This window comes from Canis aureus, chromosome 3 (genome assembly GCF_053574225.1).
Source record: "Canis aureus isolate CA01 chromosome 3, VMU_Caureus_v.1.0, whole genome shotgun sequence".
NCBI lineage: Eukaryota > Metazoa > Chordata > Mammalia > Carnivora > Canidae > Canis > Canis aureus.
Window position 1 is genome coordinate 8,134,971 of NC_135613.1, and position 24,629 is coordinate 8,159,599.

At 49.1% G+C, this 24,629-nt stretch overlaps 1 protein-coding gene and 1 pseudogene across 1 annotated transcript in view; one reads left to right on the top strand and one right to left on the bottom strand.

The window, feature by feature from the left end:
• Positions 1-4,979: 4,979 nt before the first annotated feature.
• Positions 4,980-6,058, bottom strand: LOC144304833 (peroxiredoxin-1-like; annotated as a pseudogene).
• Positions 6,059-12,734: 6,676 nt separating this feature from the next.
• CDH1 (cadherin 1) overlaps positions 12,735-24,629 on the top strand; it is a 78,426-nt gene continuing 66,531 nt past the window's right edge. The window contains exons 1-2 of the mRNA XM_077888233.1: positions 12,735-12,893; positions 14,418-14,532. Coding sequence (XP_077744359.1) covers positions 12,834-12,893; positions 14,418-14,532 — 175 coding nt within the window. The 5' untranslated portion in view covers positions 12,735-12,833. The remainder of the gene's footprint in view (positions 12,894-14,417; positions 14,533-24,629) is intronic.

Genomic DNA, 24,629 nt, shown 5'->3' on the forward strand with positions numbered 1-24,629 from the left:
ACTAAAAGTGCCTGGTAGGGGGATCCCTGGGTGGCTCAGTGGTTTGGCACCTGCCTTTGGCCCAGGGCGTGATCCTGGGGTCCCGGGATTGAATCCCATGTCGGGCTCCCTGCATGGAGCCTGCTTCTGCCTCAGCCTGTGTCTCTGACTCTCTCTCTGTGTGTGTGTCTCTTGTGGATAAATAAATAAAATCTTAAAAAAAAAAAAAAGTGCCTGGTAGTAGCACCTGGAACACGCTGAGTATTATATAAATGAGAGCCATTGTTGTTATAATTATATATGTGTGTATGAAAAGTTTCTAGATTTTTCCATTTGTGAAACAAACCAAAACAGTAGGAGGTATAGGACTACACAAGTCACCCCTCTGCTAAGCTTGCTTTTAGCAAAACTCTCCTCCCAACTTACGAAAGAACAGCTTTATCCTGATAAAATTCATAAACCACTTAATTCACCCATTTAAAGTATTCAGTTCAGTGGGTTTTAGTGTGTTCCCAAGGTTGTGTGATCACGACCACAATCTAAGTTTAGAACAGATGCCTCTCTCTCTAAAAGAAGTCCCATCCCCATTAGTAGTCACTCCCAATGTCCCTCTTACCCCCCAGTCCTGCCCAGTCCTAGGCAACCACTAATCTATTCTATTCTCTGTCTCTGTGGATATGCCTATTCGGGACATTTCATAAAAATGGACTCATACACTACGTGGCCTTTTGTGTCTGGCTTCTTTCGCTTAGCATGTCATGTTCCCAAGGTTCATCCAGGTTGTTGACCAGTAGTGTGCATCAGAGCTCCATTCCTTTTCATAGTCAACCCCCCACCACCCTCCTTCAATCCATTTAAGATATATCTAGAAAGGGTTCAACACTTAGCATCACCAGAACGAGTTTGCACTTGTAGAGCAGAGACTAAATGCTTTTTAAATTTTGCTATCTCTGTTTCTGTCTTATTCATTATGTCTCACATTTCCTCTTGCCTTTTCTTACTGCTTTTTAACTTTAAAAAATTTTTTTTCTAGATTTTATTTTTAAGTAAACTTTACACTCAGTGTGAGGCACTTACAACCCTGAGATCAAGAGTCCCACACTCCCTTGGGGTATCTGGGTAGCTCATTTGGTTAAGCATGTGACTTGATTTTGGTTCAGGTCATGATCTCAGGGTCATGGGATCCAGCCCCACATCTGGCTCCAAGCTCAGCAGGGAGTCTGCTTGAGATCCTTTCTCTCCTCCCTTTGCTCCACTACCCCTAAACATGCATTATATTACTATGTTTTATTTTTAAATTTTTAAATTTAAAATTTCTTTCTCTCTAAAATAAATCTTTAAAAAAATAAATTTTACCTGTTTATTTCTCTCTCTTTCTCTCTCTCTAAAATAAATCTTTAAAAAAATAAATTTTACCTGTTTATTTGACACAGAGAGAGAAGGCACAAACAGGGGGAGGGGCAGAGAGAGAGGGAGAAGCAAGCTCCCCACGGAGCAAGGAGCCCAACACAGGACTCCATCCCAGGGCCCTAAGATCATGACCTGAGCTGAAAGGCAGATGCTCAACCAGGAGCCCCTAAATAAATAAATTTTTTTTTTTAAGATTTTATTTATTTATTCATGAGAGACAGAGAGAGAGGCAGAGACACAGGCAGAGGGAGAAGCAGGCTCCACACAGGGAACCCGATGTGGGACTCCATCCCTGGACTCCAGGATCATGCCCAGGGCCAAAGGCAGGTGTTAAACCGCTGAGCCACCAGGGATTCCAATAAATCTTTTTAAAAAAGGAGAAAAGTGTTGTATGCTCCAGCAATTGAGCCCTCCAGGCATCCCTTACATTTTCTTTATCTTTTAAAGGATAATATTTGAAAATTTTTAGGAGAATAAATATATTGCATATACATTATAAACCATAGTAATATGGGATCCCTGGGTGGCACAGTGGTTGGGCATCTGCCTTCGGCTCAGGGCGTGATCCTGGGGGACTGGGATTGAGTCCTGCATCAGGCTCCCTGCACGGAGCCTGCTTCTCTTCCCTCTGCCTGTGTCTCTGCCTCTGTGTGTGTGTGTGTGTGTGTGTGTGTCTTGTGGATAAATAAATAAAATATTTTTAAAAATTAAAAAATAAAACATAGTAATATAATGAGTAGAAGCTGGGGATGGCTCAGTCATTTTAGCATCACACTCTTGATCTCAGCTCAGGTGTTGATCTTAGGGTTATAATTTCAAAATCTTAAGAAAGAAAAGAAAGAAAGAAAGAAAGAAAGAAAGAAAGAAAGAAAGGAAGGAAGGAAGGAAGGAAGGAAGGAAGGAAGGAAGGAAGGAAGGAAGAAAGGAAGGAAGGAAGAAAGAAATATCTGTTGGATGAGGTTCTGGTGTCCTCACCAAACTTCTCAGCTTCCCTCTCAAGCAATTCTCAATTTCCCCCCCAATTTTTAATAGTCACATATTATTCATAATATTTACATTTTGTTCTGTGACTATAATTTTTTTGAAGATTTCATTTGTTTGTTCATAAGAGGCACAGAGAGAGAGGCAGAGACACAGGCAGAGGGAGAAGCAGGCTCCATGCAGGGAGCCCGACGCAGGACTAGATCCTGGGACCGGGGGATCCACCCTGAGCCGAAGGCAGACACCCAACTACTGCACCACCCAGGCGTCCCATGTTCTGTGACCATAATCAGGTCTTCTGTGCTTTGTTTGGAAGTTGAATCTAAAAACTGAAAAGCAATATGCAACATCATGATTCTGCAAGCGTCAGTCAGTGAGAACCCTGGCTCTCACGAGCATGAAATGTGAACCTGGTCAGTGACATGATTTCCAATCTCAAGAAGCTCAAAGTCATAGTTTTTAGAGGCAGAAGCAAGAACTTCCGGGCCAACTGAGTCATTTTACAGACTGGATTTTGTTGGCAGAGGCTGGAGGGTGAACTTTGTCTCAAGTGAAGGGAGGAGGAGGAGGGGCTTTCGGTCTCCATCTTGGTGAAGGTGGCCTTGGCTCTGGGGGCAGGGGTGGGGTCTTCTCTGCTCTTGGGAGACAGGAACCCCATGGGGCGGGGTGGGGTAGCCCGACTGTGATTCTGGCACCTTATCTGTGATTCTTGAGGAGATGCCAGGTATAAAGATACCTGTGCAAACAGAGGGCACCCGGCCAGCCCCAGAGCTCCCCCTCTTTCCGCAGGCCTAGGAGAGGCGGAGAGGCTGGAGGTGGCCTGCCACCCACGGCCTGTACTCTGGAAAAACCCTGAGCACCATGAAGTGTGGAAATAATATTAGTTAATGTTCATTTAGCACTTCCCGTGTGCCACGTTCATTTAGATTCTTTTACCTGTTTCTCACAGCTACCCAACAAGGTAGGTGCTCCTGTTATCCCTGTTTTGGTACAGATGAGGACATTGAGGACCAAAGGGAGTTTAAGTGACTCATTCAAAGGCCTACCACTAGCCGGTGGAAGAGCAGGATTCAGATTCAGGCAGTGAGCACCCATGTCCATGCTGGGGACCATTTTGCCATAGTGCTCTTGGAACTGGAGCGCCAGCCCCAAGCCCACCTCCGCTATGACCAGGCTTCTGAGCCTCACTCACCTCCTCTGGAAAATGGGGATGGTACGTTCTTCTGTAGGCAGGTTGGAGAACCACAAGCACCCCCCACCCCCTCGAGCCTGCTGCACTGGCTTCAGCTCTCATCATTCCCCCCTACCCCATCCCTTGATGTATTGAAGCTCCAGCATGGCTGAACAGTCAACAGCATGACCTATGCTCTTACCACCTTCTCTGGGTTACCCTGGGGTCTGGAATTTCAGGTGAACCCAGCGAGATCATTGCTCGCTAAATTAAGCAAGGTTTGCCTCTCAGTTCAAATGGTAACGGTAAATAAAGGCCTGCCCTGGCCTTAGCAGTATAGCATGGGGATTAAGAGGCTTTGGAGACCGGTGGTCCTGGATTCAAATTCCAGTTCTATTACCTTTACTGTGTAACCCTGGACAAATCTTGTTACTACTGTGGGCCTCTGCTTCCAAATGGGTAAAATGGACGTAACGATAGTACTCAGAGGAATGTATGAGGACCAACGAGAGAAAGTGTATAAGGCACGATGAGCTCCAAAACATGGTAGCTATCTTTTTTAAAATCATACTATATATTGCAATTACATTGAGCACAATTCCTGGTTCATGGTTAGCATTCAATACATAAATGGATAAATAATGTTTACCTGTCTGCATCCCTCATTACCTATGAGCTTCTTTTTTTTTTTTTTTTTAAAGATTTTATTCATTTATTCATGAGACACACACACACACACACACAGAGAGGCAGGGACACAGGCAGAGGGAGAAGCAGGCTCCATGCAGGGAGCCCGACACAGGACTCAATCCCGGGTCTCCAGGATCACACCCTGGGTGGAAGGCAGATGCCAAACTGCTAAGCTACCCAGGGATCCCTGCCTATGAGCTTCTAAAGGGCAGGAAATATTTCTTTAAAACTTTGCTTACTGGGCACCTGGGTGGCTCAGTCGGTCTGTCGTCTGCCTTCAGCTCAGGCCATGATGGAGCCCTGTGTCCAGCTCTCCGCTCAGCAGGGAGACTGCTTCTCCCTCTCCCTCTCCCTCTCCCTCTGTTCCTCTGCCACCTTGTGTGTGTTCTGTCTCTCCCTTTCTAGTAAATAAATAAAATATTTAAAAAATAAAAACAAGTAAATAAAAATAAAACTTTGATTATTATTTTTTTCTCAGTTCAACTTAATAGAAACAATGAAAGATTGAAAGTGGAGCCCCACTGGACACCTCAGTTGGCCTGCGCCATAGCACAGCTCAGGCCATTCTCTCCAGGGGAAGAAAGGTTGGCGTCCCCAGCCCCTGCTGGAAAGGCCTGTCCTGTCCCATACCACATCTGCGCTGAGTCTGAAGCCTTGTGTTTTAAGCATGACAGCAGTAGCAAGGAGATTTTGTTTTCACGGCCACCCACTGCAGCCCAGCCCTAAAATGGCCCAGTACTCGCTTGTGCTAAGAGAAATATTTTTTGCTCTTCTGGACACAAGGCTTGATGGTATCACTGCCAGGCTTCCAGCCAGGTGGGTGCCCTTCCTCATGTTCGTCAGTGAACTGGGAGGCCTAAACTAGCCTCAGCGTCTCATCCATAGAGCAGCTGACAGGAAGGTCATTCACGGTGATCTGCCAAAGGATATTTTTCTCATCAACAATAAAGAGGCCCCTGAACGAGATGCCTTCATCAGCCTTTAAGATTCCATAGTCCTAAAAAGAGAGAGAGAGAGAGAGAGAGAGAGAGAGAGAGAAAAGACCGTAATTCTGAGCGATGCTACACCTGGGGGCTGACACCAAGGGAATGTTCATGGGTCCCAGTCCTTCTTCTTTCTTGGGTGTGTTGATCCATGCCAAGTGATAGAAATGAGAATCCACAGAAGCACCAATCACTTGGTGAGCTTCTTTTTTTTTTTTTTTAAAGACTTTATTCATTTATTCATGAGAGATACAGAGAGAGAGAAAGAGAGAGAGAGAGAGAGGCAGAGACACAGGCAGAGGGAGAAGCAGGCTCCCTGCCAGGAACCAGATGCAGGACTTGATCCTGAATTCCAGGATCAGGCCCTGGGCCAAAGGCAGACACTCAACTGCGGAGCCACCCAGGTGCCCCGACTTGGTGAGTTTCTTAAATTCTTCTGTCCTGTCCCTGAAAGCAGTGGTCTCTGTGGGGCGCACAAAGGTTAAATCAAGAGGGTAAAAAAAGAACACAATGTGTTTGCCTTTGTAGTCAGGTGGTGTGATGTCTTTGAACTGGCCACTTGGCATAATAGCCATAGTGTGCTTTGAAGCTGGGGACAGGGGCACCTGGGTGGCTCAGCAGTTGAGGGTTGAGCATCTGCCTTTGGCTCAGGTCTGCCTTTGGCTCAGGTTGTGATCCCGGAGTCCTGGGATCAAGTCCCACATCGGGCCCCTGCATGGAGCCTGCTTCTTCCTCTGCCTGTGTCTCTGCCTCTCTCTGTGTGTCCCTCATGAATAAATAAATAATAATCTTAAAAAAAAAAGTTGGGGACAGGATGCCCAATTTTGGCATTTCCTGAGTACATCTTGCTCTGGACATCTCTGAGACAGGACACACACCAAAGACCCTCAGGAAGAAGGTGCTTTATTTATTTATTTATCTATCTATATTTTATTTGCCTTATTAAATAAAATAAAATTTTTAAAGATTTTATTCTTTTTTTTTAAAAAGATTTTTATTCATTTATTCACGAGAGACACAGAGAGGGAGAGAGGGAGGCAGAGACACAGGCAGAGAGAGAAGCAGGCTCCATGCAGGGAGCCCGACGCGGGACTCGATCCCGGGCCTCCAGGATCATGCCCTGGACTGCAGGCGGCGCTAAACCGCTGAGCCACCGGGGCTGCCCTGCCTTATTTATTTTAAATAAATTCTACACCACATATGGGGCTTTGAACTCACAACCCTGAGATCAAGAGTTGCATGCTCTGCTGACTGAGCCAGCTAGGAGCCCATAGGGCAGGAAACATACTTTATTTTTGTGTCCACAGTGCTTGTCCACAGTGCTGAGCATAGCACCTAGCACATGGGAGTGCTTAATAAATATTTGTTGCTTGCCCTAATGAGCTCATGGATCTGGTCAGCCGTCACATATCGTGCTAAAATGACAAAGTAAAAGGCTGATAGAGAAGTTGATAATGGGGAATCAGCTGACTAACTGAATCTTAGTATTCTCTCTCTCTTTTTTTTAAGATGTTATTTATTTTTTTGACAGAGAGAGAGAGCACGGGGGCGGGGGGAGGGGGGCAGCGGCAGAGTGAGAGGGAGAAGCAGACTCCTCCCTGAGCAGGGAGCCCCCGATGCAGGGCTTGATCCTAGGATGCTGGGATCGTGACCTGAGCTGAAGGCAAACGCTTAACCAAGTGAGGCACCCAGGGGCCCCTGAATCTTAGTATTCTAATAAAGCCAACCAGACAACTTCTTGCTTCCTGATATGACATTATGGGAAGTATTCAGTACCTCACACAACATATTTTTGTCTAAAAAACTGAATCTGAATCAAATCAAGCCTCTAGATGTGAGGACCATATAGGATAGAGGGATGTGTTACATGACACTTGTGAGGATGCATTCAACCAAATACAAAACATAAGACGACCAACAAGACGGGGGCGCCTGGGTGGCTCAGTTGGTTAGGCATCTGCCTTCGGCTCAAGTCATGATCCCAGGGTCTTGGAATCAAGTCCTGCATTGGGCTCTCTGCTTAGCAGGGAGCCTGCTTCTCCTTCTCCCTCTGCCTGCAGCTCCCCCTGCTTGTGCCACTTTAATGGTGGATACACTTCATTATACATTTATTCAAACCCTGAGGATTTTAATGTAGACTTTGGGTGATGATGAAGTGTCAGGAAGATTTACCAATTGTAACAAATGTACCACTCTGGGGGGATGCTGCGGGGGGGGGGGGGGCGGTTATGGATGTGTAGCGGGCAAAGGGTAATTGGGAAATCTCTGTACATTCCTCTCAAATCTGCTGTGAACATAAAACTGCTCTAAAAAATAGTCTTAATTTAAAAAAAATGCAGAGACAATATTTAGTACAATTGCAAAGTTGACAAATTACAAGAATTGCAAAAAATAATTATTGGAGCTAGATGATAGCTACATGGTGTTTCATTCTACTCTACATGGTATGCAGTATACTATTTTCTTTGTGTTTGAAAGAAAAATGTTTTCTGCAGACGTGAGTGGTTGAGCTCCAAGGGGCGGCACCCCTCTCAGTTACCAGTTACCGTTATTTTCACAGGCAGCTGAAGCTGGGTATCCAGCTCCCTCCCCTGGGTGCTGGCGGGCAGCCCTGGGCAGAGGTTTCAGGAGCCCCCAGGAGCAGCTCGTACAGAGCGTGCTCTCCCCACCATCGGGAGCTTGATCGCCTGCAATCCCTAGCAATTTCGATTTCCCTGGGATTCCTCTCCAGCCAGGCGGGGGTTAAGCTCCTCTCAGAGAGGCTTGGGGCCCTCTGAGTACCATCATAACCACCCCTTTACCAGGAGATGAAAGGGAGGAGACTGCCCAGGTTGTTAATCATTAGCCAGCCTCTTTTCTGACCAGTGGCCAGGACACCCAGGCAACGAAAGTTCATCAGAGGCACACCCTGCAATAAGGAAATCTGCCGTTCTCATCCCAGTGATGGACGCTTGGTTAGCACCAGGGACTAGGGCTGTCATCCACTGGGAGAGGCACCCAAAAGGCCTCTGGTCAACCTTCATTTTTGCTGTAGATAACCTAAAATTCTACTGTTAACACTGGACTGGCCCCCAGAGACCTCTAATCTCAAGATCTTGATTCTTCTTCCCCTCAGTTGAGAAGCTAATGAATGCGGTGGCCCCTATCTCCTTCACTGACAGGGTTGCATAGAATCTCAGGGGGCGCAAGTACCTCCCAGAACCCATCCACAGACACCACCTTAAGAACCCTGGGCAGAGCTTACCAGATCCAAATGTCTCATTCCTTTGAAAGAAGCCCACCTAGAGCCCTCTTTAAAATGCAAATAACCCCTGTGAAGTTGAAAAGACTAACATGCCTGTCCTGTCCCCGCACCACCCCCACAGGAGATTGCCTAAGAGATTTTAAGGGTAGGGTGGGGAAAGCAGAGCCTGGGAGTGGGGAGGCTGCATAGGGCTCACAGTTTGGTCTAGAACTTGGAAGGGAATGTATTGAGCCAAGAGTTCTAATAGCTAACTCTATAGAGTGCTTACAAGAATCTTGCGAATTAAGTGCTAGCAGCATCCCCATTTTATGGATGAGGAAACTGAGACTGGAAAGGATCAAGTGACATGCTCCCCAGCTAGTGGCAGAGGGGAATGTGAAGCCTCCAGCAACTTGAGATCAAAGGCCATCAGCAGTATAGCCCATCAGCTCCTTTGATCCTCACAAAGGGGAATCGTCTCTAAAAAAAAATTATTTATTTAGTCATGAGAGACACAGAGAGAGGCAGAGGGAGGAGAAGCAGGCTCCATGCAGGAGCCCGAAGCAGAACTCCAGAATCACTTCCTGAGCCGAAGGCAGACGCCCAACCACTGAGCCGCCTAGGCATCCCGAGGAATCTTTTCTTTAAAAAAATAGATTTATATACTTATGGGGGGGAGGGGGCAGAAGGAGCAGGAGAGAGAGAGTCCCAAGCAGACTGTGCTAAGTGAGGAGATCCATGAGGGGTGTGACCTCACAAACCCTGAGATCATGACCTGAGTTGAAACCAATGGCGGGATGGCCAACTGATGGGCGGGAGGCACCCAGGTGCCCCTGAGGGAATCTTTTTTTTTTTTTTAAAGATTTTATTTATTTATTCATGAGAAACAGAGAGAGAGAGAGAGAGAGAGAGGCAGAGACATAGGCAGAGGGAGGAGCAGGCTCCATGCAGGGAGCCCGATGTGGGACTTTATCCTGGGACCCCAGGATCATGCCCTGGGCCAAAGGCAGACACTAAACCGCTGAGCCACCTGGGCATCCCTAAGGAAATATTTTTTTTTTAAATAATTTATTTATGATAGTCACACACACACACACACACAGAGAGAGAGAGAGAGGCAGAGACACAGGCAGAGGGAGAAGCAGCCTCCATCCACTGGGAGCCCGACGTGGGATTCGATCCCGGGTCTCCAGGATCGCGCCCTGGGCCAAAGGCAGGCGCCAAACCGCTGCGCCACCCAGGGATCCCCAGGAAATATTTTTTGGTGGAAGAGGAACTGAGGGCCATAGTCACTCAGTGCTTCACCTCCAACCCTTGAGTGTTCCCACCTCACTCTGGACAGTTGAGAGCGGCAGCCCTTCACTAGTGTCCCCTAGAGCTTGAAGGACTTTCTGAGAAATCTGGAGAGAGTGTCATGCCAATCTGTTTTCACTGCCCCTAATTGTTTTCTAAAATCCTTTTTATTGAATTATCAGAGTGTAATGGAAGAGTCGATGAGAGTCGCTTTGGAGTTACAAGGCCAGGCCTTGCTGGGTGGAGAAAAGCAAAGCCCTAAAGGCTCCCTGGGCTGAGCAATGGTATAAAATATGTATTTTTACATAACTGGGAGAAAGAAAATAAACGTACAAGCTGCCCCATGGGGGAAACGCCTCTTTCTGTATTTCCATTATCTTGTTTAATGCACATTCGGTCAGGAGCCTCAGTGGGAAAGGAAATACTGGAGCCCTTTCCCTATGAGCCTCCTAGTGGGTTAAGAGGCAGAGAGAGCCAAAATTCAGAAATCCAAATGGCCTGGGCGTGTACTTAGAAACCCATTAAAACTGAGGGGCCAGGGGTGGCTGCATGGCTTAGTCCGTTAAGCGTCTGCCTTTGGGTCAGGTCATGATCACGGGGTCCTGGAATCCAGTCACGCATTGGGCTCCCCACTTAGTGGGGAGCCTGCTTCCCCGTCTCCCTCTGCTGCTCTGCCTGCTTGTGCTCTTTCTTTCTTTTTTAAGATTTTATTTATTTATGAGAGACACAGAGAGAGGCAGAGACACAGGCAGGGGGAGAAGCAGGCTCCCTGCAGGGAGCCCGATGTGGGACTTGATCCTGGGACCCCAGGATCACAACCTGAGTAGAAGGCAGACACTCAACCACTGAGCCACCCAGGCGCCCTGTATTCTCTCTTTCTGTCAAATAAATAAATAAAATCTGAAAAACAAAACAAAACCAAATCAGAAGGGACAGGTGGGGAAACCTATTAAACCTGAGGGGACAGGGTGGGAGGGGGGACAGGCTGATTCAAAACAGCGTCTTGGTTTTCTTTTTCTTTTCTTTTCTTTTTTTTTTTTTTTGGCGTCTTGGTTTTCAACAAGCGTCTCCTCTCCTCTGGGTTGAGAAAGTAGCCCTCAGGGAGCTCAGAACCCCCCTCAGCTCTGGGTGAAGTATTCTAAACTCGGCCTTCCCCGTGAGGAAGGGGGCAAGGAGGGGGTCCTTTCCAAAGAACAACCACCACACCAACATTTACTGAGCGGGTGCTACCAAGTGCCAAGTATTCTGTTCAGTGATTTTCTTGCATAGCTTCCATCAACCCATTTATACAGATAAGAGCACTTAGCTGCCCAAGGTCATGCAGCTGGTGAGCAGCTTACTTCACACAGTGTTTTGCAGTTCCCACCATGCGTGGGGGATGAAGGGAAACAGCGTCCTTGTCAGGGTAGCCAAACTGCCCAGATGCAGCTGGCCCCTGGCCGTCAGACACAGAAGCTATCTGACCTAACATTTGCCTGTTTATTCTTTTTTTTTTTTTTTTGACTCTAAAATTATTTTACTAAGGACAGAATTCTCTAGGGAAGGCGGTGATGGCAATAGTGTAGTGTTAGGAGCCCCAATCTGGGGATCAGAGATTTTAGGCTCTAATCTTGGCTTTGATACTGACTTGCTATGGGACATTGAAACTTATCTGCTAATAACAGGTTTGGATGATCTTTAAAGGGTCTTTTCCACCAAGGACAGGTGGAAAGCCATAGCTCCAGCTCCCAGACGATCTTGGGTTTACATGAGATGAAGCTAATAGAAGAGTCCTGGAATCAGAGGGAGGTGGGTTCCGGTCCTCCACCACCTCCTCCTGGCCTCCAATTTATAGGCCAGTTGCCTGGCTAACGAATCAGGAATAGTAACAGCTCTTTGGGGGCACCTGGGGGGCTCAGTGGTTGAACCTCTGCCTTTGACTCAGGTCATGATCCCAGGGTCCTGGGATTGAGTCCCACATGGGGCTCCCTGCAGGGAGCCTGCTTCTCCCTCTGCCTGTGTCTGGGCTTCTGTCATGAATAAGTAAACAAAATATTTAAAAAAAGAAAAAAACAGCTCTTGGTTTGTTTTGAGACGGTCAATGTTACTGTTACCATCCTTCACATCGTTACAGAGCTTTTATGGCACAGGAAACATTGGTCTTATTAATTGTAGGGCAACCTCATAACAACATAGGGAGGGGGTTGGTGATTATTCCCATTTGGAAGGTGGAGAAACTGAGGCTTTGAAAGATGAGTCCTACTCAGTGGTTTGATTTGCACTCACAATCTCTGGAGACCTGCAGTTAGAAAGACAAAACTCCAGGCAGCTGGGTGGCTCAGTCGGTTAAGTGACCCACTCTCTTCCGGTCTGCTCAGGTGGTGATCTCAGGATCATGAGATAGAGCCCCGCCTCGGTGCTTGACTCAGAGCCTGCTTGAGACTCTCTCCCTCTCCACCTCCAAAATAAATCACTCTTTTAAAGAGAGGGAGAGCGTGCTGGTGGGGCGCCTGGCTGCCTCACTTGGTAGAAGGAGCGACTCTTATTCTCTGCGTCAGGAGTTCAAGCCCCACCAGGAGTGCTGGGCCTACTTTTTTTTTTTTAAAGATTTTATTTATTTATTCATGAGACACAGAGAGAGAGAGGCAGAGACATAGACAGGAGGAGCCCGATGGGACTGGATCCCTGGAGCCCAGGAGCACGACCCTGAGCGGAAGGCAGACAGACGCTCAACCGCTGAGCAAACCAGGCGGCCGAGAGTTGGGCCTACTTAAAAAAAAAAAAAAAAAAAAAAAAAGACAAAACTAGTTAAAGAGTTAAAGTCGTCTCCGTCCGGAGTGTTCGTGAGCCTCCGGGTGCCGGGGGAGCTGCTGTCCCCCACCCGCGCTCTAGAAACTGCGGGGGGCGGGGCCGGGCGCCGAGGCGGCGGGGCCGCGCCGCTCATTGGCCGCCCGCCGCAGGTGCAGCCGCAGCCAATCAGCGGCGCGGGGGGCGGGGCCTCGCGGCTCACCTGGCGGCCGGACGCGGCCCCGCTCAGTGGCGTCGGGCGCTGCGGGCACCTGTGATTCGCGGAAGTCCTGCCGCCTCGCGCCGCCTAGCGCCCGGCTCTCGACCCCCGCCCGCCATGGGCCCTCGGTACGGCGGCGCCCCCGCGCTCCTGCTCCCGCTGCTGCTGCTGCTGCAGGTACGTCGCGTCTTCGGGCTCTGCGGGGGCCGCCTCCCGCCCGCCGCGCCCCCTTCCCCTCTCTCTCTCTCGTCCGGCCTCCGCTCTGCCGTCGCCCCCTCCTCTTCCCAGAAAGTTGAGTTTCCAGAGAGGCCTGGAAGCTGCGCGGCGCTCTGGGCTCCACCGAGGCGGGAGTGGGGGCGGCGGGGAGCCGGCGCGGCCGGGCGGCGGGGTGGGGTGGGGTGGGGTGGGGTGCAGAGGAGGGGAGCGCCGTGCGGGTCAGGGGGAGCCGGGAGTGGGGGCGAGCGGCGGGGTGGGGTGGGGTGCAGAGGAGGGGAGCGCCGTGCGGGTCAGGGGGAGCCGGGAGTGGGGGCGAGCGGCGGGGTGGGGTGGGGTGCAGAGGAGGGGAGCGCCGTGCGGGTCAGGGGGAGCCGGGAGTGGGGGCGAGCGGCGGGGTGGGGTGGGGTGCAGAGGAGGGGAGCGCCGTGCGGGTCAGGGGGAGCCGGGAGTGGGGGCGAGCGGCGGGGTGGGGTGGGGTGCAGAGGAGGGGAGCGCCGTGCGGGTCAGGGGGAGCCGGGAGTGGGGGCGAGCGGCGGGGTGGGGTGGGGTGCAGAGGAGGGGAGCGCCGTGCGGGTCAGGGGGAGCCGGGAGTGGGGGGCGAGCAGCGGGGTGGGGTGGGGTGCAAAGGAGGGGAGCGCCGTGCGGGTCAGGGGGAGCCGGGAGTGGGGGGCGAGCAGCGGGGTGGGGTGGGGTGCAGAGGAGGGGAGCCCCGGCGCGGGTCGGGGGGAGCCAGGTGTGGGGGGCGAGCAGCGGGGTGGGGTGGGGTGCAGAGGAGGGGAGCCCCGGCGCGGGTCGGGGGGAGCCAGGTGTGGGGGGAGAGCAGCGGGGTGGGGTGGGGTGCAGAGGAGGGGAGCTCCGGCGCGGGTCGGGGGGAGCCAGGTGTGGGGGGCGAGCAGCGGGGTGGGGTGGGGTGCAGAGGAGGGGAGCCCCGTGCGGGTCGGGAGGAGCCAGGAGTGGGGGCGAAAGGAAGGGGAAATCCGTGGAAGTAAAAGCACCTGCCGTGTAGGAGAAAGCGAGGTAAGCGGGTGGGGAGGCGGCCCTGCGCTGGCAGAGGCTCGGGAGGTGTCGGGGCGCTGGTGCCCGCGAGGAGCCAGGCTGCGCAGGGGGGCGTCCCCGGGAGAAGGGAAGCGAAGTGGGGAAGAGCGAGGACGCCTCCGGTGGAATTAAAGAGGAGACGGGAAGGAAAGGGAAGGACGTGACCCGGCAGCCCCTCTCCCCGGAGGCCCTGGGGGCTTGGCCGCAGCAGGTTTCGGAGGGAAAGGGTTTGGTGCGGCCGCCTGCCCCGGGGGTTGGGGGTGGGGGTGGGGGTGAGGGTGGGGGTGAGGGTGAGGGTGAGGGTGGGGGTGAGGGTGGGTCCCACCCACGACGCCGACGCCGGGAGCGAGGGAGGGGCAGCGCCGTTGGTTTCGGTCTGGGCAGGAGGGGACGCCCCCCCCCCCCCCCGCCCCAGGTCACCCCGGTTTCATGCCTCCTGCCCTCCTCCAGGTCTCATCGGGGCTCTGCCAAGAGCCGGAGCCCTGCCGCCCTGGCTTTGGCGCTGACAGCTACACGTTCACCGTGCCCCGGCGACACTTGGAGAGAGGCCGTGTCCTGGGCAGGGGTGAGTCTCGAGCTGAGTGGGGTGGGAGCAGGAAGGGTCTGAGAAATTGCACTGCCACACCCCTGAGAAAGCCCCTTTTTCCTGGTTCAGATGATGACCCTTTGGAGTTTACCCAGCCGGAGGTACCCAAGCTTCTAGGCTGGGTGAGGGATACCCTTGCATGGCCCTGCTGGGGAGGGGGCCTTTACTTGGAGGCCTTCCCTGCGCCTAGAGGGACAGTCTGTCACTTGAGACCGCAGACACCTGATGTATCGCAGGGGCGGGGAGGGACACCACAGTAATTCCCATTTTGCAGCTCAGGAAATGGAGGCTTGGAGGGTGGAGTCCCTGCGCCCAAGGTCAGGGAGCAGCGTCGGTGGCAGGCCCAGGTGCCCAAGTGCATCATCTCAGTGATGAAGTGCCCTCTCCGTTACCAGGTTGTGGCATTTGCACAAAGAGGTGAAAACATTTAGGTACAGGTACTATTCCCCCTGAGGAATAATGTTTTTGTTTTATTTTTTTAAAGCCTGATAGCTTTGACTCGGAATGAAAAGGCACACTATATATTTCGGGGTGGTATCGTTGTGATCATCAGGATTCTAGAGTTTGCTTTAGTTCACTTCACTGTGCCCGTGCCCCAGGAGTGAGAGAGCAGGGAAAGCTTCTGGTTTCATTGATTCCCAGATGCTTATTTCTTACCCAACAACTTCTCCTTCCTCTTGATTTTAGTTGATTGGGTGAGTATGGTAACTATAAAACACTTTTTAAAATGAGAACTCACCCATAATTCCCAGAGGAAATTCACTGCATTTATTCTTCCAGTCTTTGGCCGCGTGAAAACTGTAGCAATCACACTGTTGTGTGAAAATTGTTTGAATTTTGGAAGCTGTTCCAACAGTGGGCGGCATTTTTTTTCCTTCACAGAAACTGCAGCTTCATTGATTAAACATATTTGCTTTTCTGAGGCCTGTGTTGTGTGGAGGTTTCTATTGAGTCAGAAAAGAAGTGTTTGACTTTCGCAGTGGGTCCACCATTAGTCAGTGGTTGATACTCTGCACCCTGGTGCTGGGCACCCAGGAATGAATTGAGACACAGGGACACTCCAGTCCCCTGTTGGTCTATCACATAAGAGCAGATTATGGAGAATGTTCCAGGACCCACTCAGAGGCCACTGTGGGACATAAGCATTTAGGTGCCAAAGAATGTGGGTGGCCTGCGATGTTTTGTTGGGTATCAGTGGGCAGTGAGGACTGGCTTCTTGGAGAAGGCAAAGTTGACCCAGCCTTGAAGATTGAGGCGGGGGTTAGAAACCCGGAGTGTGAGTGCTTGTCTGTATATGGGGGTGTTCCAAGACCAGCGCAGGACACTTTATTTTCCAGCACCAAGTATTTCGTAGCTCTAAGTGTGGGGTAGTCTAATTGCCCCTGCACTTGCCTCACGCCCCCCCAACCTCCCACACCCCACCAAGTTGTTGGTCTGACTGACCAATATATGGTTGTTACATAATATAAATATTACCATTATTATTAATAGAGGCACCTATTCCGTTTTGAACCAGACTCTGGGGGCAAGTGCTTCCTTTTACCTCATTTAATATTCGCAGGAGCTTTATGAAGGTCCAGGCGCTGTTGTTACTGCCGTTTTGCAGGTGAGGAAAGCTGAACCGTGAAGCAGTTGAGTAATCTGTTCAGAGATGCGCAGCTGGTCTTCCTACGCTTCTCTCCTCTTCTCAGTAATCTCAAAGAGAGACGGTGGCTGGAGAATTAGTGTCCATTAGTGAAGTACCTGTGGTCTTACGTGTGTGCCTGAGAGAGCAGAGGTTGATGTGGCACGACCCCAGGAGAGGAGGCGGTGGCGACAGAGATGGGTCAGGCCAGGTGGGAAGAGCAGGACGTCTGCAGCTGGTGTTCTTGGTGATGGCGGCCACCTCTGCAAACTGCTCCCGCCGTTGGTTTCAGTTTCTTTTTTTCTTTCTTTTTGTTTTAAATATTTTATTTATTTATTCATGAGACACACAGAGAGAGGCAGAGACATAGGCAGAGGGAGAATGAGGCTCCCTGCAGGGAGCCCGATGTGGGACTCGATCCTGGGACTCCAGAATCACGCCCTGAGCTGAAGGCAGACGCTCAACTGCTGAGCCACCCAGGCGTCCCGGTTTCAGTTTCTTTATATCCAAGACCCACCCCATTCAACCAATTTTCTGACATCTCACTGTTTTGGGCCTTCTAACCAATCCAGTGTAGAAGTGCCCTTCTGGTAAACTCACACATGTGACCTCAGAGAACTGGCTTTGTGATTTTAAAAAGGCAGCCAGGATTTAGGGTGGTGGCCTTACTCTTGGGACAGCCTAAGGAAAGTGACATGAGGACCAGGTTTAAAGCACTGACTCCACGAACACTGCTCCATGGAAGTTTGAAAACGAGGAACTTGTTACTTTTTGTCTGCCATTGGCCATAGAGTGTCACAAATAGGGTTTGACCAAACTCAGGGGACCCTGGGGGTGGTTTGCTGGGGTGAATGTTGTACTCTATGGGATGGTTGACCCCATAGTCTCAGTCTTGTATTTATTTCATTGGTTTCTCTCCAGGTTCTAGAATGGAGAATGTTTTAAAAAATGAACTGGTTCTCTAGAGTTTCTGATTATTTTTTCTTTTTCCAACACAAGCCGGTTTAAGAAACCCAGGCTATTGGACAGTTTGGGGCCTAAGAAGTGTCAGAGTGCCCTCAGCTTTAAGATGATCGAGGTGTGGGAGGGGAAAAGCAGGCAGGGTTTTAAACTGATGGCTTTCTTGCTTTGTTTCCTCCACCACCTGGCTTTGGGCAAACAGGGTTTATGTTTTGGGTTGAGCTCTGGCTCCTTGATGGATTGACCTAGCTCACAAGCATCCACTTGTGTACATTAAATACATCCATTTCCCCTTCCTAAAAGATGTGCTGAGAGGTGGTAGAAACAGTGTGCAGACCTCCTAATTAAACTGGGCTGGAAAAAAAAAAAAAGAAAAATAAATAGAGAAACCTGCTCTGATAGCTCCCTTACATCATCAGATTCCCTCTCCCCCGCCCCTCAAACTCACTTCCCCATTACTCATCTGTGGCGAGGCTTGATGCGAGCTCACTGAGGAAGGAGACCTGGATTCTCCTGTCCTTGCCTTTGTCTGGGAGAAGTGGCGGCTTCCCACATACTTCCTAGGTAAGGAAGTCTGGCTCCTGATCCCCCAGGCCCCCGCCCCCGGGGGCCTGCCTGTTTGCTCTCCGGGGCTTAATATTGGGCGAGTCTTTTCTTCCAAAATGCTCACCTTGGTGTCTGTTACACACTCCCTCCCAGGCGTAGCCCCAGATAAGCCAGACGCTGAAGCAATCAGCTCTCCCATCTCCCAGGAGCTGCCAAAACCCTAAAATCCCCAAGAGGCACTGTCACAGTTGACACTTTCTGGGTTTCCACTCTGCCTCAACTCCCATCTCCTTTCAGGGCTTTAGGCTTTCAAGGAGGGGAATGAAGTCTCTGGCTGGTCAGTGATAGTTCGCACACCTGAAAGATCCAGGTTTGGGGCCCCTGGGTGGCTCCGTCGGTTATGTGTCTGACTTATGATGAGGTCATGATCTCAGGCTCCTGGGATCGAGCCCTGCGTAGGACTCTGTGCTCCTCAAGGAGTCTGCTTGTTCGTCTACCCCTCCCTCCACTGTGTGTGCACACTCTCACTCTCTCAAATAAAATCTTAAAAAAAAAAAAAAAAAATCCCGGTTTGCCTTCCAGCGCCTAGCCGTGTGACCTTGGGTAAATCACTTTATTTCAATGAACCTCAGTCCCCACCTGTGAATTGGGGGTGTGTGTGCAATAATACTCAGCGATTTGTTGTGAGACGTAAATGTGCACGTTTGTTTATTTGGCTAGGCGGTAAGCAGGAGTGCCAGCCCTGGGCTAGACTCTGGGGTTACGGTGATGAACGTAAGCCCGCAGGTGCGGGCTGAACGGAAAGCAAGTGAGATGATGTAAAGAAACAGCAAAGATTTATAAGATGGTGCCTCATATTTCTTAGGGACCGAGTAGGCACTCAGGAATTTTAAACAAGTGAATGACTGAATTAATATTTATTACCCTTCATACATTCTAATTTTCCCCCCTCTTAACTCTTTGGCCTCAGGCCAGCCCTAGATGTTGATCGAAATGGATTGGTTTATTATTATTTTTTATTTTTGTTTAAATTTTTATTTATTTATGATAGTCACACAGAGAGAGAGAGAGGCAGAGACATAGGCAGAGGGAGAAGCAGGCTCCATGCACCGGGAGCCCGACGTGGGATTCGATCCCGGGTCTCCAGGATCGCGCCCTGGGCCAAAGGCAGGCGCTAAACCGCTGCGCCACCCAGGGATCCCCGAAATGGATTGGTTTAGAGGGGAGTCTGAACTCTCTAAGACTTGTGTGAGGGCTGCACGCCCGATCATGGTTTCTGGAAGTTGGTCTACCTGGATAAGTGTCCCGGGGATACAGTGTGCGGAGTGCTTCCCTCTGAGAGCCAGAGGCAGGAGCCCTCAAAACTGAATCTGGAAGGGGAAAAGGCAGTCATTTTTAAGTGTTTTTCATCTTTGGTCAGTTAAATTCTTTTTTTTTTTTTTTGGTCAGTTAAATTCTTGTGGTGGCTTTTCTTTCTCTCTTTTTTTGCTAATTTAAGTAAATTTACCTTTCCTACATCCCAGCTCGCATGCTTGCTGCTTTTGGGAGGGCTTTAGCCTCTTTTTTACACATTTCCTCTTCCCTTTCCTTCCTCTTATCTGCCTCCAATCCTCCATATACCACCCCATGCCCCCCCACCCGTGGCTCTGGAGGCACATTTCCTCATTTACAAAATTCTTGAGTCAGGCTGCCTAGATTGAAACCCAGGGAATGCCCCTTGCCAGCTGAAGGAATGTTGGCCAAGGACTTTACCCTCTATCTAAGCCTTAGTTTTCTCATCTGTGAAATGGGCATAATAGTACCAGGTGCTAAATGAATATTAAATATTAAAGCCCCTGAAGTATTTGGTGCCTTCTGAGTCTCTACTGTGTGTTTTACCTTTGGTTCAAACGTTAGCCCTGCTCTCCCTCCCACCCAGTAAACCAGCCAAACCAGTTTCCTCACTCTCCCTGCTTCTGTGTTAAAGCAAACACTGCTCTGCAAACAGTGACTCGACCAAAGTGCCCTTTGCTAGGAAAGGCAATTCGGTGGTGTTTTCTTGCTTGCACTGTGTAGTGTACCTGGGTGGGGCTGCCTGTGGACCGGCTCAGGAATATTGTTTGCAGTTGGTGTGGGAGGAGTGGGGCAGGGAGCAGCTGGGGATGAAAATCAAGATGACCTTGAACTTGTCAGCTTTTTTTTTTTTTTTTTTTAAGTGAGAGGGCAAAAGCATGATGGGGAGAGGAGAGGGAGAAGTAAACTCCCTGCCTAACAGGGAGCCCGATGCAGATTCAGGCTCATGTGGGCTCTATCCCAGGATCATGACCTGAGCCGAAGGCAGATGTTGAACCACTGAGTCACCCAGGCATCCCTTCTGTTTAGTTTTGAAAATTATTTCATGGGGTACCTGGCTGGTTCAGTGGGTAGACCATGTGGTTCTTGATCTCATGACCCTGAGATCAAGAGTTGCATGTTCCACCCATTGAGCCAGCCAGGTGCCCTGGGTTTTCTCTCTATATATTTCTTTCCCCCTTTATATTCTTTTAGTGGACAAATCATTCACTTGGTTAATGTGCAAAAGTCTCCCTATCACCCCGACCCAGGCAGTGTCAGAGGTGGGGCTACAGTCCTGTACTTTTATCTTCCAAAACCCATGCTTTCATTGTGCCCCTCTTGTGCCTTGTGGCCAAACTGCATCTCCAGTGGGACCTAAGTCACCTGAGGGTAAGGACTTCCCTCCTTCCTCTTGGGAAAGGTGTCTTTATTATACCTTTTGTATCTCACTTATTTTAACTGTGATGCTGGAATTCAGCTTCTTTTGTTTTCGGAGGGCTGCTTGTCTTTGATGTGTGGGCAGTTTCCAGCCTGGTTCCCTTTTAACTCCACTTTGAAATGAATGTTCGTGGAAGTGCATTTCTTTTCCTTTATGTCTGCAACTTTGGTCCCTGGAAATGCAATTCAGTCAATTCAGTTGGCATTTGGAATTATGGGTTGGGAGGGAAAGTGTCCTAATCTGACTGAGGTTCAACTCAGGCCTGACCTCTCAGGAGACCCAGATAATTCTATTCCCGCTAATCCTCTGAAAACTCCACCACACATTGGACCAGGACTTTTTCAAGGTGTGAGAGAGGTCTGGGCCCAGATCCCTGTGAACTCAGGTGTTCCTGCTGGGACCTAATGGAGCCTGTCTGGAAGGGTTGAACCTGTTCACCATGAGCAAATCATAAACAGTGGCCAGCACAGGACCCTGTGGGATAATTGGCCAAGGCCTAGATAATAATTAGTGGGCTTTGTAATTAGGAAAGCTTGTAACAAGCCGAAAGCCTTTCAGATTTATGGTACCTGGGCAAGTTGAAGGTTAGGGAGAACACCTGTTTCTGTGGTTTGGCATCAATGTGCTCATACACCTCCTCTGTTCCCAGAAGAATTTTCCCGAAAGAAGTGTTAGTGTCTTCACTTAAGGTATTGCAACAGCCTCCTTTCTAGTCGCCTTGTCTCCTCTGCCCCTCCCCCCAATTTTTCTCTCCATCCAGCCAGCTGGATGAGCTGAGCTAGCCAAGAATGATGGTTTTTATTTTTATTTTTCTTAAAGATTTATTCATGAGAGACACAGAGAGAGAGGCAGAGACACAGGCAGAGGGAGAAGCAGGCTCCATTCAGAGAGCCCGATGCGGGACTCGATCCCAGGTCTCCAGGATCATGCCCTAGGCCGAAGGCAGATACTCAACTGCTGAGCCACCCAGGCATCCCAGGAGTGATGGTTTTTATTTTATTTTTATTATTTTTTTATTTTTTTTTAAGATTTTATTTATTCATGATAGATAGAGGCAGAGACACAGGCAGAGGGAGAAGCGGCTCCATGCAGGGAACCCGACATGGGACTCAATCCCTGGTCTCCAGGATCGCAGCCTGGGCCAAAGGCAGGTGCCAAACCGCTGAGCCACCCAAGGATCCCTGAGTGATGGTTTTTAAAGTTGAAGTTAGTACAAATAATGAATAGTATGTTCTACACCTGAAACTAATAAAACGTATGCCAATTATACCTCAATTTTAAAAAGTTAAATTAAAAATCAAAATCCATCAGTGGCTCCCCATTTCACACAGAATGTAAGTCAAAGTCCTTTCTGTGACTTGCAAGGCTCCTGTGATCTGCCCCCGCCCCTTGCCTCTTGTCATTTCTTCTTGACTGTATCTAGAACGTACCAGGCACACTTCTACCTCAGGGCCTTTGCACTGGCTATTACTGCTGTCCATGATACTTTTCTCTGATATCTGCATGCCTCACTCATTTTATTTTTTTATTTTTAAGTAAGCTCTATGTACAATGTGGAGCTTGAACTCATGACCCCGAGATCAAGAGTTGCTTGCTCTACTGATTGAGCTAGCCAGGTACCTCACAGCTATCTCATTTAGGTCCAACTTTTTGCTCACATGTCACCCTCTCAGTGAAGCCTTTCTTGAAACCCCTATTTGAAATAGTTACCCCTTCTCCTAGCACTCCCCTTCCTCCTTCTTTGCTTTATTTTCTTCTGTAGCACTTTTCATCATCTAGGATACTATATATTTCAGTTATTTCTCCTGTCCATTTTCTGTCCCCTCCCAGTAGAACAGAAGCTCCAGAGGCCACAGAATTTCATCTGGTTAAGTTCAGGCTGTATTGCATCCAGAATAGTTAGTGCCTGGTACATATTAGGTACTCAGTGAGTATTTGTTGAATGAATAAATGAGGTTTCAGAGTGTTAAGTATAGATCTATACATTTTTTGCGTGTTTAGAAACTATTCCAAGGTGTTTTTGGTTTTAAAGAAAATATAGAACTTTGTCAGTATAAGCCATAGAAAGACATGAGGAGGGGACATTCCCAGGGCATGTGTCTCTGCTTGGCTCTCCTCAGCTTCCCTGAGCCCTGCACACCCCTGGTGTAACCTTACCTAATTGTCTTGTCACAAAACAGCTTGCAATCTAGAGTCTAAAGGTCAGGGGAGCTATTTCTGCCCCACACTTCTTGGTGTAAGGAAGCACCAGATCAAAATCTAAACAGAGATCCGAGCCGAGCCGGCCGGGGCCATCTGTTTGGTTTCCTATTGTCTGGGTAACACCTTCCTTGAGTGAGACTCCCAGATGCACCCAACACCTTCTCCCTGGGTATCTGCAGTATCCTTTGGGGCCATTAATTGTTTAAGACCTGGTATCCATTTTTCCGGTTCTTGGCAACGCACAGAAGCCTGGAAGGAACTTGTGAGATGCAAAAAAAAACAAAAAACAAAAAAACCTCCCCAAGACAAAAATCGAAAGCCATCTTAATTAGCTCATGGCCAAGATACAAGTCTCACAACTCCAAAATCCATCTGATGAGTAAATATTGAGAAGGTATTGTAGGGCAGTGTCTTAGAAATCATTATGTAAGATATATTGTCACCCTGCTTTCAGGAGGGTAACTGTCTAATGCCCAGTTGCCAGATCTAGCAAATAAAAATACAGGATGCCCAGTTATATTTGAATTTCAGATAAACAGTGACTAATTTTTTTATTAGTACGTCCCATGCAATATTTGAGACATACTTACCAAAAAAATTATTTCATCCTCTATTCTCATAAACAACATTGCACTGACAAGCAGTTACTCTGTGTCTAGATCTTCCAGATGCTGTCTCTCTCTCTCTCTTTTAAATCTCAACAACCAGTGAGAAGCAACAGTTGTAGCTCTGAGACGCTAAGATAGTGCAAGTCCTGGAGACAAGAAAGAGGAGAGCCTGGCTGGGTGTCGTGGTGCCTCTTGGACTCCAGAGCACAGCAGCGCCTGTGCTCTTTACAGCTTGAAAGGGCAACTAGCCAGATGGTCTGTGACCGGCCAGGTGAGGAGAGTGGGGGTGATTCCTGCTCTGAAGCTCTCAGGGGGAGAGAAGTCCTTCCAGATGATGAGCCTCAGTCTGATCAGTGAACAAATTTGTGTTGAGCACCTGCCAACACTAGTACTGTGTTGAGCTACGGAGGATCTAATGGACCAAAGCACAAAAATCCTTGCCTTTCTGCAGCTTCCCTTCTAATCAGAGGAGACAGGAGACAGCATGGTGATCCGTGGAAGGAGAAAAGTACAGGAGGAAAGGGACAGAACTGTGAGCGTTGGAGTGGAGGGGCTTGGGGGAATCCTTACTAAACGACATTTATATGAAGACCCCAGGAAGTGAAGTGCTTAATAGATGTTAGGATTGGACTAGGTCTTTGAGGGAGCTGAGCTTCCCACATTCTTTTAAGTCCATATTGGTCCATATTGGTGCCATTTTAAGTCCATATTGGTGCCATTTGAAGACAATTCTGTTAAAGAGGCCTGGGTGGCTCAGCAGTTGAGCGTCTGCCTTCGGCTCAGGACATGATCTCAGGGTCCTGGGATCGAGTCCCGCATCCAGCTCCTTGCAGGGAGCCTGCTTCTCCCTCTGCCTGTGTTGTATCTGCTCTCTCTCTCTCTCTCTGTCTCTGTCTCTCATGAATAAATAAGTAAAATCTTAAAAAAAAAAAAAAATTTAAGACAATTCTATTAAAAAAAAAATGCTGTTCTCTTTAAAGGTACATACTCCCAGTTGTGAAAATAAGTAAGACACAGGATCCACTGTACAGCACAGGGAATATAGTTAATAGTAGCTAACAACCTTATATGGTGACAGATGGTAGTTAGGTTTATCTGGTGATCTCTTTGTAGCCTGTATAAATGTAAATCACTATGTAGTACCCCTGAAATTAATACATTGTATGTCTGAAATTAATATATTGTATATCAGCTACACCTCAGAGGGGGGAAAAAAAGCCTAATCTCTGGGCAGGTATTTTTCTAGAGGAATAATCCCGAGGGCTAATTGTCCCTGCATCTCCTTTAAAGGGTATCCGGTTTACACCAGGGTCTAAGGTGCTTTCCAAGGCTCCCGCTGGAGAAGAATAGGCTTCTAAATCTGCTTTGCTTAAGCTCCTCAGGC